The sequence below is a fragment of the Anolis carolinensis genome, unplaced genomic scaffold (genome assembly GCF_035594765.1).
Source record: "Anolis carolinensis isolate JA03-04 unplaced genomic scaffold, rAnoCar3.1.pri scaffold_14, whole genome shotgun sequence".
NCBI lineage: Eukaryota > Metazoa > Chordata > Lepidosauria > Squamata > Dactyloidae > Anolis > Anolis carolinensis.
This window is the reverse complement of record NW_026943825.1, coordinates 10,189,429-10,202,626: the sequence shown is the minus strand read 5'-3', so window position 1 is coordinate 10,202,626 and position 13,198 is coordinate 10,189,429. Positions and strand designations below refer to the sequence as shown.

The 13,198-nt window shown below is 43.5% G+C and overlaps 1 protein-coding gene across 1 annotated transcript in view; it reads left to right on the top strand.

The window, feature by feature from the left end:
• The window catches only part of tmod4 (tropomodulin 4), a 52,646-nt gene extending 40,853 nt beyond the window's left edge, over positions 1 to 11,793 (top strand). Inside the window, exons 6-10 of the mRNA XM_062965086.1 lie at positions 3,369 to 3,499; positions 4,090 to 4,197; positions 4,368 to 4,511; positions 6,381 to 6,525; positions 11,185 to 11,793. Of these exons, the coding sequence (XP_062821156.1) occupies positions 3,369 to 3,499; positions 4,090 to 4,197; positions 4,368 to 4,511; positions 6,381 to 6,525; positions 11,185 to 11,207 (551 nt within the window). The 3' untranslated portion in view covers positions 11,208 to 11,793. The remainder of the gene's footprint in view (positions 1 to 3,368; positions 3,500 to 4,089; positions 4,198 to 4,367; positions 4,512 to 6,380; positions 6,526 to 11,184) is intronic.
• The last annotated feature ends 1,405 nt before the right edge of the window (positions 11,794 to 13,198 follow it).

Here is a 13,198-nt window from a genome sequence, read left to right as displayed (position 1 = left end):
AAATCCCAGCAACTACAACTGCCATATGTCAAGGTCTATTTTCCCCAAACTCCACCAGTGTTCAGTTGGGCTTATCAGGTATTTGTGCCAAATTTGGTGAATGTAAATACACATTACGATTCATAACAGTAACAAAATCGCAGTTATGAAGTAGCAATGAAAATAATTTTCATGCACAGCATACCAGCACAGCATGAGGAACTGTATTGAGGGGTCGCGGCTTTAGGAAAGTTGAAAACTACTGCTGCAGAATTAATGAAGTTTGACACCTCTTGAACGGCTCAATGCTGTGGAGTCATGGGAGTTGTAGTTTGGCAAAGCATCAACACTCTTTGGCAAAGAGTGCTGGTGCCTATGGTTCCTGCAATTGTATCCATAGCATTGAACAATGGCAGTTCAAGTGGGATCAAACTGCTTTAATTTGACAGTGTAGATGCACCCAGTGCCTTTAAATTTTGTATTAAATATAGGGAGACCAGGCATGTAGCCGGGGGGGGGGGGGGGGGGGGGGGTTGAGGGGCTTCAGCCCCCCCCCCCTCGAAATTCTCAGGGTGGTCTGCGAGAAGGCCTTACATTTATTATTTAAACTGTTATGTTTATTCATATCATGATCTGATCACCATGCTCGATATATCCCATATGCATGGGGGTATTGGGATAATGATCCAAAAGGTTTGCTAGGGTAGATCCTCTCTCACCCAGACTCAGCCCCCCCCCCCCCCAAAAAAAAAAAAACCAAAATCCCAGCCCCTCTCGAATCAAAATCCTGGCTACGGGCCTGAGGGAGACGGTCAACCTTAACAGGGGCTTCCATATTTAAACTGCTTTGGGTCTCCTTTGGGAGAGGTAAAGTGGAATATAAATAAATCTAATAATAATAATAATTATTATTGATTGGCTTGTGGCAGAGTCTTTGCAGTTCGATCTTTAAATCCTCATATCTACATCTATAACAGAATGAGTGAGCAGGGAGAGGCTAAGAGGCTACTCCTTCATCAGGCAGGGAGGAATCTTTTTAAATATCCCACCTCTGCCACCAATATAAAGGAATGAGCAAAGCGGGAGGCTAGGCTGAGAGACTAATTATAACAGATTTTATTTTAAAAATGGTAGCTGCCACCAACCTAAAATGTCTTTAGGATTTTTGTTGTTAAATGTGTCTGAGGCAAACTTCTCCCATTCCCTGCCCACACTTGTTTCTACCCCTGACTCCCAAACTGATGTTCACTATGAGGCTTTTCTGTGGTATTTTATTGTTGTATTGCTGGAACTTTTATTAAGGCACCTTGATGGAAAGATTCACTGTGGAGGCTCTTGAAAGTTGAAAATAGAATAAAAATTTATTTTCTTAAAAACAGGCAAATGATTACTTCAGAGAGGTTCATAAGCGTAATTGGTTACAGACATTCTTCAGCTTATCTTAGTTGTATGTTTCAGATTTACTTCCCTCAGTTTCAAACAGTTCCAACCAACCAATCTAACTATTGGTCACAAAAAACCCTCGCTCTATGATTCTATGATTCTATGATTCTATTGGTCACAAAAAACCCTCGCTCTATTTGCTGAGAATAGACACGAGTTCCCCTGGGTTGTTAATTAACTCTAACCTAGACTCCTTCTATTAACCAGCCCAGTAGTGAGAGACAATCCCTTGAGTTATGGTTCCCCCCAAGAGATCCAAACTGCCTGACTTAGCTTGTCAGTTTCCACAGCTTTCAGTTCTCTCTCACACACACTCTCTCCCAACTCCAAAACCAAAACTGCTCCCTTCAAACCCTCAAACAGCACTCTCTTCTTCAAACCTCCAAACAGAACTCTCTGGAGCTCTTTTTTTTTCCTCTGCACTCTAAGACTTGGCTCCTCCCATCTGCTCAGGTTGGCCAATCCTAGGAGTCTCTCTAAGCTCCTCCCCCTTTCTAACCACACTCAAGATGGCTGCCTGGCATTCCTCAACAAAATGGATGCTTGCCTCACTCACTGTTACTAAGGCTTCATCCCAGGCCTAATAGGTAAGGTTCACTACAACATCACATAATCCTATACACTTGGGGAGTGTCTGATGTGTGATCCAATACAAAAGCCAGCATAGTGATCTTATTTGCTGTGTACTAATCTTGTTGTGTGTCTAATAATAATAATAATAATTATTATTATTATTATTATTTATCCTCTTCTTTGACTGCTTGTTTTACTTGTAAGAGTCCTCTGCCACCTGATCTTCTAGGCAGATATAGCCGGTCAACATCACTGCGAGGGTGCAGTGAATGGTCATGAGTTTTCTTGTTTTTCTGTCCAAGTTGTCCAGATCCGCCTGTGTCCAGTTTATGATGCCAGCAGTATATCTTATGACAGGTATGGCCCAGGTGTTTATGGCCTTGATGGTGTTGCCTCCATTGAGCTTGCACAGCAGACAAAAAAACAGTACAAGAAATCTGCACTACAAACTAGAGCTGACAGCTGGCACAACAAAACATTGCATGGAAAGTTCCTTGACAAAATTGAAGGAAAAGCTGACAAGGAGAAGACCTGGATTTGGCACACAAATGGGACCCTGAAGAAGGAGACAGAAGGCCTGATCCTTGCAACCCAGGAGTAAGCCATCAGAACAAATGCAATTCGGGCCAAGATCGAAAAATCAGCTGATGACCCAAAATGCAGACTGTGCAAGGAAACCGACGAAACCATTGATCATATCCTCAGCTGCTGTAAGAAAATCGCACAGACAGACTACAAACAGAGGCACAACTATGTGGCCCAAATGATTCATTGGAACTTATGCCTCAAGTACCACCTCCCAGCAGCAAAGAACTGGTGAGATCACAAACCTGCAAAGGTAATGGAAAATGAGCACACAAAGATACTGTGGGACTTCCGAATCCAGACTGACAAAGTTCTGGAACACAACACACCAGACATTACAGTTGTGGAAAAGAAAAAGGTTTGGATAATTAATGTTGCCATCGCAGGTGACAGTCGCATTGATGAAAAACAACAGGAAAAACTCGGCTGCTCTCAGGACCTCAAGATTGAACTTCAAAGACTCTGGCAGAAACCAGTGCAGGTGGTCCCGGTGGTGATTGGCACACTGGGTGCCGTGCCAAAAGATCTCAGCCAGCATTTGGAAACAATAGACATTGACAAAATTACGATCTGCCAACTGCAAAAGGCCACCCGACTGGGATCTGCGCACATCATCCGAAAATACATCACACAGTCCTAGACACTTGGGAAGTGTTCGACTTGTGATTTTGTGATACGAAATCCAGCATATCTATCTTGTTTGCTGTGTCATACAATATAATAATAATAATAATAATAATAATAATAATAATAATAATAATAATAATAATATTTCTCCTCTCTTTCAGGTGTGGTGCAGCCAGATAAGTACAAACCCGTCCCGGACGAGCCCCCCAATCCCACAAACGTGGAGGAGACCCTTGCCAAAATTCAGAGCAATGACAAAGATGTCGAGGAGGTGAACCTTAATAACATTAAGGTTAGTGTTCCCAGTTTTTGGATGGAAGAACTGGATCTGTAGGGGGAGAAGCCCATATTGGAATAGTGTCCTAAGAGTTGAAAGAAACCATCAAGACCAGTGGTTCTTAACCCGTGGGTCCCCAGGTGTTTTGGCCTACAACTCCCAGAAATCCCAACCAGTTTACCAGTTTCTCCATACCTCACAACCTCTAAGGATGCCTGCCCTAGATGTGGGTGAAACATCAGGAGAGAATGCTTCTGGAACATGGCTATACAGCCTGGAAAACATACAACAACCCAGTTTACCAGTTGTTAGGATTTCTGGGAGTTGAAGGCCAAAACATCTGGGGACCCAACAGGTTGAGAAGCACTGATCTAATCCAACTGCTTTGTGGACACAATCAAAGATCTACCAACAGATAGCCAGCCAGCCTCTGCTTAAACACCTTCTGAGAAAGAGATCTGACTGATTTGGTGCATTGACCCAAGGGTCTTGATCATCCATAAATGTAGAAAGCCATTGGTGAGACCCATCTCTTTGGCCGACGAATTACATACAAAAACATTTCAGAGACGCACAATCATCTCTTGTTCTCTTCCTTTCGGTAGGACATTCCCATTCAGACCCTGATAGAAATCTGTGAAGCCATGAAAACCAACACTCGGGTGAAGAAACTCAGTTTGGTGGCCACTCGGAGTAACGACCCGGTGGCGCATGTAAGATTTTGGGGACTTCCTCCTTCATTTATCCCTTTAAGGAAGCCCAATTATTTGCTTCTTGTTTGGCAAGGAGGTAGGCTGGGTTTGGATAACCTGGCTGGTCTTGGGTAGACGAACTGGACCTTCTACCTACAATGGTTTCATGTTTTTATGGGTCCCTCTCCCAGGCTGTGGCTGAGATGCTGAAGGAGAACAAGAGCCTCCAAACCCTCAACATCGAATCCAACTTCATCACCAGTGCTGGAATGATGGAGGTGATCAAGGCCATGAAAAGTAACACCGTATTGTCCGAACTTAAGGTGGACAACCAGGTGAGGCGCCCACTGTTTTGTTGATGGAGGCTTGGAGTTAATTCTGCTTGTGATGTATGTTCAGCAGCACAAAAACCAGTCTCTGGGACAGCTACTATTGGTTTTGCGTGGCTTTGGTCTTATGTAATGAAGAGCTGATAATAGTAACCTGCACAGCTTAGGTCTTGTATAATGCAGAGCTGTGCAGCTTTGGTCTGGTATAATGAAGAGCTGATAATAGTAACCTGCACAGCTTTATATAATGCAAAGCTTCTGTTGGTAACCTAGGCAGCTTAGATCCTGCATGTTAAAGAGCTATTGCTAGTAACCTGAACAGCTTAGGTCTTGCATAATGCAGAGCTGCGCAGCTTTGGTCTTATATAATGAAGATTTGATAATAGTAACCTGCACAGCTTTATATAATGCAAAGCTTCTGGTGGTAACTTATGCAGCTGAGATCCTGCATGTTATAGAGCTATAGGTCTTGCATAATGCATAGCTGCACAGCTTTGATCTTATAGAATGAAGAGCTGATAACAGTAGCCTGCACAGCTTTATATAATGGAAGAAACCTATGTTGGTAACCTATGCAGCTTAGATCTTGCATGTTATAGGGTTGCTGCTAGTAACCTGCACAGCTTAGGTCTTGCATAATGCAGAGCTGCGCAGCTTTGGTCTTATACAATGAAGATCTGATAATAGTAACCTCCACAGCTTTATATATTGCAAAGCTTCTGTTGGTAACTTATGCATGTTATAGAACTATTACTACCGTGTTTCCCCGAAAATAAGACAGTGTCTTATATTAATTTTTGCTCCCAAAGATGTGCTAGGTCTTATTTTCAGGGGATGTCTTATTTTTCCATGAAGAAGAATTCACTTTTATTGTTGAACAAAAAAATGGACATTTATTATATACTGTACAGTAGTTATCATCACAAAGCATCATAACCAGACAAACTGTGAATCCTATCAAGAATTTCTTGTTACTACCATTATTTTCATGTACAGCAATCTATGGTACGTACATTTACCAATCCTGCCTGCTCTGGTGTTCTGTTTGGCGGGCATAATTCCAAACAAAAACTTTGCTAGGTCTTACTTTCAGGTGAGGCCTTATATTTAGCAATTCAGCAAAATCTCTACTAGGTCTTATTTTCTGGGGATGTCTTATTTTTGGGGAAACAGGGTAGTAACCTGCACTGCTTAGGTCTTGCATAATGTAGAGCTGCGCAGCTTTGGTCTTATACAATGAAGAGCTGATAATAGTAACCTGCACAGCTTTATATATTGCAAAGCTTCTATTGGTAACTTATGCATGTTATAGAACTACCCTGTTTCCCCTAAAATAAGACATCCCCAGAAAATAAGACCTAGTAGAGGTTTTGCTGAATTGCTAAATATAAGGCCTCCCCCGAAAGTAAGACCTAGTAAAGTTTTTGTTTGAAAGCATGCCCGCCGAACAGAACACAAGAGCATGCAGGATCGGTACCATAAAGTGTTGTACATGGAAATATTGGTAGTAACAAGAAATTCTTGATAGGATTCACAGTTTGTCTGGTTATGCTGGTTTATGATGACAACTACTCGACAATATATAATAAATGTTCATTTTTTTTGTTCAATAATAAATGTGAATTCTTCTTCATGGAAAAATAAGACATCCCCTGAAAATAAGACCTAGCGTATCTTTAGGAGCAAAAATTAATATAAGACACTGTCTTATTTTCGGAGAAACACGGTATTACTAGTAACCCTCACTGCTTAGGTCTTGCATAATGCAAAGCTGTGCAGCTTTGGTCTTATACAATGAAGAGCTGATAATAGTAACCTTGAGCATTCTCTCACTCTGTCTCTTCCATGTCTTCTCCTTCCCCTTCCTCATCCTAGCGCCAGCGATTGGGGGACTCAGTGGAGATGGAAATGGCTGCCATGATTGAAAACTGCCCCTCCATTACCCGTTTTGGATATCACTTCACACAGCAGGGACCAAGGGCCAGGGCTTCCATCGCTATCACCAGGAACAACGAACTCCGTGAGTGCCACAGACTCAGGGGGACCATGGGTGGGCACCTCCACTGTTTTGGCAGGGGGGTGGTGGAAATCACATTCTTTTATTAATGGTTCTGCTTTTATCAGCTTTCTATTCTAGTTTCCATTATATTCTATTTTATTATTTATTTTTTTAAGCATTGTAGCATAAGCACTGGAAATCTATATCTGCTTTGAACATTGCAAGTCATTCTTGGACAGACTGGGCAAAAGTCAGGTGCTGAAAAGTATTTGCACCCAGATGTTATCCTATATTAGACCTTTAATGCCTGGATGACTGTTTAATATTTTAACTATGCCGATTTTAACTATGACCTGTTTAAATTGTTTTTAAATTGTGTTGTCTGACATCTAAATTGTTATTTTACGATTTTATGTGATTATATAGGGCTTGTTCCCCATGTGAGCCGCCTCCTAGGGAGATGGAGGCAGCATACAAAAATAAATTTGTTATTATTATTATACAGTAGAGTCTCATCCAACACTCACTTATCCAACATTCTGGATTATCCAACGCATTTTTGTAGTCAATGTTTTTAATACATCATGATATTTTGGTGCTAAATTCATAAATACAGTAATTACTACATAGCATTACTGCGTATTGAACTAAGTTTTCTGTCAAATTTGTTGTTAAACAAATGCTTAATTTGTGAAATCATAACCTAATTTGATGTTTAATAGGCGTTTCCTTAATCCCTCCTTATTATCCAACATATTCGCTTATCCAATGTTCTGCCGGCCCGTTTATGTTGGATACGTGAGACTCTACTGTATTATAGCTTGAAACCAGCTTGAAAGTGTGATGACTATATAACCACATTATGAAATCACACTGCAGCATATTTTAAGGCAGTGGTTCCCAACCTTTTTTTGACTAGGAACCACTCTCCAACATTAGTACCAAAAGAGTTATGAATCAGTTTTTGGTCAACTTTAGATTCAGTTCGATTCAGTTTGATTCAGGTCAGTGTGGTGCTGATTCAGAAAATTGCATTGGATAGACCACATCAGCTCTAGTTTCTGATACAGAACATGTGCCATCCACTAGTCGCCATTTGCTCACCCACAGAAAACCAGTCAGTGTGAAAAAGATCTTGGAGTCCTTGTGGACAAGAAGTTAAACATGCGCCTACAATGTGATGCTGCATTTTAAAAAGTCAACGGGAATTTGGCCTGCATCAATAGGAGTCTAGTGTCTAGATCAGTGTTTCCCAAACTTATTTGGCCCTTTCCAGAAAAAATATGACTCAGTGCCCCCTGGAAAGGGGTGGAGTGGCTTAGAGGGATAGGCGTGGCTCCTGCTCAAGAGGGCGGGGTTGAGCCTCTCCCGTAGTCCAAGATGCAGGGCTGGGAAGGGGAAGTGGGCGGGGCCACCAATGGGCGGCCAGGACTGGGATGGGCGGAGTTATGAGCTCTGAGGCAGGGCTGAGCTTCTATCCCTGTCCTGCGGCGCCTGCCAGGACACAGGAGGTGGGGCTAGAGGAGGGGGCGGGGCCTCTTCCCAAGTGCCTGACAGTGCTGAATCTCTATACCCCACCCCCGTGTTCTAACAAGTGCCTCAGAGGGAGTATACAGAGGCTCAGCCCTGTCTCGCGCTCTTTGGAAGAGGCCCCGCCCCTGCCCCTAGTCCCGCCCTTTAGTCCTAAAATGTCTCTCAGGAGAGGTATAGAGGCTCAGCCCTGTCTTGGGCTCTTGGAAGGAGGCCCCGCCCCCTTCCCTAGCTCCGCCCTCTGTGTCCCTACAAGCACATCAGGAGAGATAGATTCTCAGCCCTGTCTTGGGCTCTTGGGAAGAAGCCACGCCCACTCCTCTAGCTCCGCCCCCTGTGTCCTACAGGCGACAGGTACTCAGCCCTGTCTCTGGCATTTGGGAAGAGGCTCCTCCCCTCCTCTGGCCCCGCCCCTGTGTCCTAATAGGTGCCATCACCGCCCCCTTGGATCGCTGCATCGCCCATCGGGGCAGTAGCACCCACTTTGGGAACCACTGGTCTAGATCCAGGGAAGTCTTGCTCCCTCTCTCTTCTGCCTTGGTCAGTCCACACCTGAAATCACACTGCGTCCAATTTTGGGCACCACAGTTGAAGGGAGATGTTGACAAGCTGGAAAGCGTCCAGAGGAGGGCGACTAAAATGATTAAGGGTCTGGAGAACAAGCCGTATGAGGAGCGGCTTAAAGAATTGGGCATGTTTAGCCTGTAGAAGAGAAGGCTGAGAGGAGACATGATAGCCATGTACAAATACGTGAAGGGAAGTCATAGGGAGGAGGGAGCAAGCTTCCTTTCTGCTGCCCTGCAGACTAGGACGTGGAACAATGGCTTCAAACTACAGGAAAGGAGATTCCACCTGAACATCAGGAAGAACTTCTTAACCGTGAGAGCTGTTCAGCAGTGGAACTCTCTGCCCCGGAGTGTGGTGGATGCTCCTTTGGAGGCTTTTATGCAGAGGCTGGATGGCCATCTCTTGGAGGTGCTTTGAATGCAATTTCCTGCTTCTTGGAAGGGGGTTGGACTGGATGGCCCACGAGGTCTCTTCCAACTCTATGATTCTATAATTCTGTATTTAATAATCGAGAGCTGATGTAGTCTATCCAATACAATGGCCAGCTCTGCAGAGCGAAAAATAAATAAATAAATAAATAAATAAATAAAAGAGGAAGGAGGATCGCAGACCAGATTTTCGTTCTCGCAGCCCATTGCCTATGTAGACTTGTACATAGCTGCATGGTATGTGGTAGGCTCCTGCAGAGGTGAGAGGATCCCTTTAGAAGTGAGAGTATACATATACTCTAAAATCATTCAGAAAACATACTCTAAAATCACTCAGAAAACAGAGGAATTCCAGACAGGAAACAATCAGGGCCGGCTAACACCTCCCAACAAAGGATTTCCTCCAGCCAGGAAGCAGCCAGGCTTTGAAGTTGCAAGACCATTAAATGCTAATCAAGCTGGCCATTTGCAACAGTCACACTTGCCTCCAACAGACAAAGAGTTTTTTCTTCGACCCTGGACATTATTCCACAGATACATAAACCCCACTTGCCTAGTTTCCAACAGACCTCACAGCCTCTTAGGATGCAAGCCATAGATGTGGGAGAAACGTCAGGAGACAATGCTTCTGGAACATATCCATACAGCCCGGAAAACTCACAGCAACCCAGTGATTCTGGCCATGAAAGCCTTTGACAACACATCTCACACCTTTCTCCGTCTCTGGAGGTTTTTAAACAGAGTCTGGATGGCTTAGATCAGGGGCCCCCAAACTAAGGCCCAGGGGCTGCATGCAGCCCATCGAAGCCATTTATAATGGTATTTTAATTATTATTTAATTAATTATTAATTATTAAGGGGTGCTTTGCTAGTGCTTTTGGTGCACAAAGGCAGAAAGGGGGTTGGACTAAATGGCCCAAGGGGTATCCAGATAGATATGCTGGATTTCGTATCACAAAAATACAAGTCGAACCCTTCCCAAGCATTTAGGACTGTGTGATATATTACTATTATTATTATTATTATTATTAGTGACACAACGACATTGTATGACACAGCAAACAAGATAGATATGCTGGATTTTGTATCACAAAATCACAAGTCGAACACTTCCCAAGTGTCTAGGACTGTGTGATGTATTTTCGGATGTTGTGCGCAGATCCCAGTCGGGTGGCCTTTTGCAGTTGGCATTATTATTATTATTATTGCCGCCACCACCACCACTACTAATTTTGTTTCCAAATGCTGTCTGAGATCTTTTGGCACAGCACCCAATGTGCCCATCACCACCGGGACCACCTGCATTAGTTTCTGCCAGAGTCTTTGAAGTTCGATCTTGAGGTCCTGATAGCGGCTGAGTTTTTCCTGTTGTTTTTCATCAATGCGACTGTCACCTGGGATGGCAACATCAATGATCCTACCCTTTTTCTTTTCCACAACTGTGATGTCTGGTGTGTTGTGTTCCAGAATTTTGTCAGTCTGGATTCGGAAGTCCCACAGTATCTTGGCGTGCTCATTTTCCAATACTTTTGCACGTTTGTGATCCCACCAGTTCTTTACTGCTTATACTTGAGGCATAAGTTCCAATGAATCATTTGGGCCACATAGTTGTGCCTCTGTTTGTAGTCTGTCTATGTGATTTTCCTACAGCAGCTGAGGATATGATCAATGGTTTTGTCAGCTTCATTGCACAGTCTGCATTTTGGATCACTGGCTGATTATATTATTATTATTATTATATTATTATTATTAACATTGAGGCTGGGTGGCCATCTGTCTGGGGTGCTTTACTTGTGCTTTTGGTGCACAAAGGCAGAAGAGGGTTGGGCTAAATGGCCCAAGGGGTCTCTTCCAACCCTCTTTATTATTTGTATTATGATTATGATTATTATTAACATTAAGGCTGTATTTGTTCCCATTTTGTTTTGTTTTTTACTTCAAAATAAGATATGTGCAGTGTGCATGGGAATTTGTTTATATTTTTTTGAAAATACTATTGTCCGGCCCTCAAACGGTCTGAGGGACCGTGAACTGGCCCCCTGTTTAAAAAGTTTGGGGACCCCTGTCTTAGATAGTGTTGTCCTGCCTGGCAGAAGGGGTTTGGGCTAGATGGCCTTTGGGGTCCCTTCCAACTCTGTTCTGGTTTCCTTTGCAGGCCGCAAGCAGAAGAAGACATAATGGAGCCTCCTGAGATGGAATCCCGAACCCCTTTAGCTCCCCCAGCGTGCCTAGGAAACAATCCCCGACCATCCAAAGCTGGAGCCGGAAGCAGCTGGCATCTTTCCCCATGTTGTTCTCCGCTCCCATCTCTCTGTTGCAATCTCAGGTTCTTTCCTCCTCCGAGAATTTAAGCAATCCCTTCTTCCGATCCTCACTGTAAATAAGGAGATCTCGGAGAGGGATCCAAAACCCTTTGCCTTCCCCCAGGGCCGAACTGGCTTTGTTCTTCGCTCCGGACCAAAGGCAGTTGCAATCGTCCCGTCTTAGATAAGCTAATATTATTAAATTATGAAGCACTCGGCTGCGGGACAATTCTGTTTTGTCACCCGGAGATTTTCCTGCGTAGGTTCGTCTCGATTCCTTGCAAACGAGAAACCGGCCCACTACTTCTTCCAGGATGGAAGAGTGCATCCCATTGGTATTGTAACTCGTAATGAATCATAACATTGTTAGAGCACTTTATCTCAGGAATCCTCACAACCGCTCTGCAGAATAAGGTCAAGAACTTCCCAAGTGGAGGCAAAAATAAAGGCAAATGACAGCATTCAGGTTTCGAAACTGATTTATGGCTGGTCGCCCCAGCTCTTAATTCTCATTGAAACAGAGCCACCCCCAACATGTAATTTCTTGGGCTGATGAAATGGTTTTATTTATTTTAAGGCAGCAAAATTAAAAAGCAATGACTCTGTGTTGAACCGCAACGTGTGGACTTGTGGCCAATATCTAGAATAACTCATTTTCTCAATGGATGGCCTCATTCACATGGAGCCCTGTCCTCAACCTTTTCATATACGAGGGTTATCCAGAAAGTAGATTGCGTTTTGGAATTAAAAATGAACAAAGTATAGGAGAAAACATTTACCATATGCAGTTGAAAGCCACACCCAAATACCACTTCTCAACATAGTCGCCATTCAAATCTAGGCACTTATCATAGCGATGAATGAGCTTGGCAACTCCTTCCCCACAAAACTCTGCCGCTTGCATCCTCAACACAGCGTTTTGGCGAACATGCGCAGCTGCGGAAAGGGGTGACCGGCTGGTTGAGGACGCAAGCGGCAGGGTTTTGTAGGGAAGCTCATTCATCGCTATGATAAGTGCCTAGATTTGAATGGCGACGATGCTGAGAAGTGGTATTTGGGTGTGGCTTTCAACTGCATATGGTAAATGTTTTCTCCTATACTTTTTGAGGACGCAAGCAGCAGGGTTTTGTGAGAAAGGAGTTGCCAAGCTCATTCATCGCTATGAGAAGTGCCTAGATTTGAATGGCGACTATGTTGAGAAGTGGTATTTGAGTGTGGCTTTCAACTGCATATGGTAAATGTTTTCTCCTATACTTTGTTCATTTTTAATTCCAAAATGTAATCTACTTTCTGGATAACCCTTGTAGATATATATACTAGCTTGGGTCCCCAGCATTGCCCGGGTTATTTGAAAAAGTCAATTTTTTAATTGTACGAAATGCATAATTTTGTGGGTGAGCACATCATGGCAGGTTAACCCTAAGAAATTCCATCAGTCCTTAAAGTTTGGAAATTTCCCTGGTTGTGGGTGAACTACAACTCCCAGAAAAGAAGGTCAGTTCCTTTCCCTAACTCAAACCCCTAAAATAATCACATTTTGACATATCAAGCATGAGTGCAAATTTGGTCCAGATCCATCGCTGTTTGGGTTCACGGTCCTCCCTGGATATAGGTAAACTACAACTCCCCCCAATCAAGGTGAATTTTCCCCAAAGACCTCCATTATTGATTTCTGGTCATGGGGGCTCTGTGTGCCAAGTTTGGTCAAATTCCATATTTGGTGGAGTTCTGAGTGCTCCTTGACTGCAGGTGAACTAAACATCCCAGTACCTACAACTCCAGAATGTCCGGGCCAGTTCCCTTCCAAACGCCTCCAGTAATCAAATTGCACCATATCAGGTATGCATATCAAGTTTGGTCCAGATT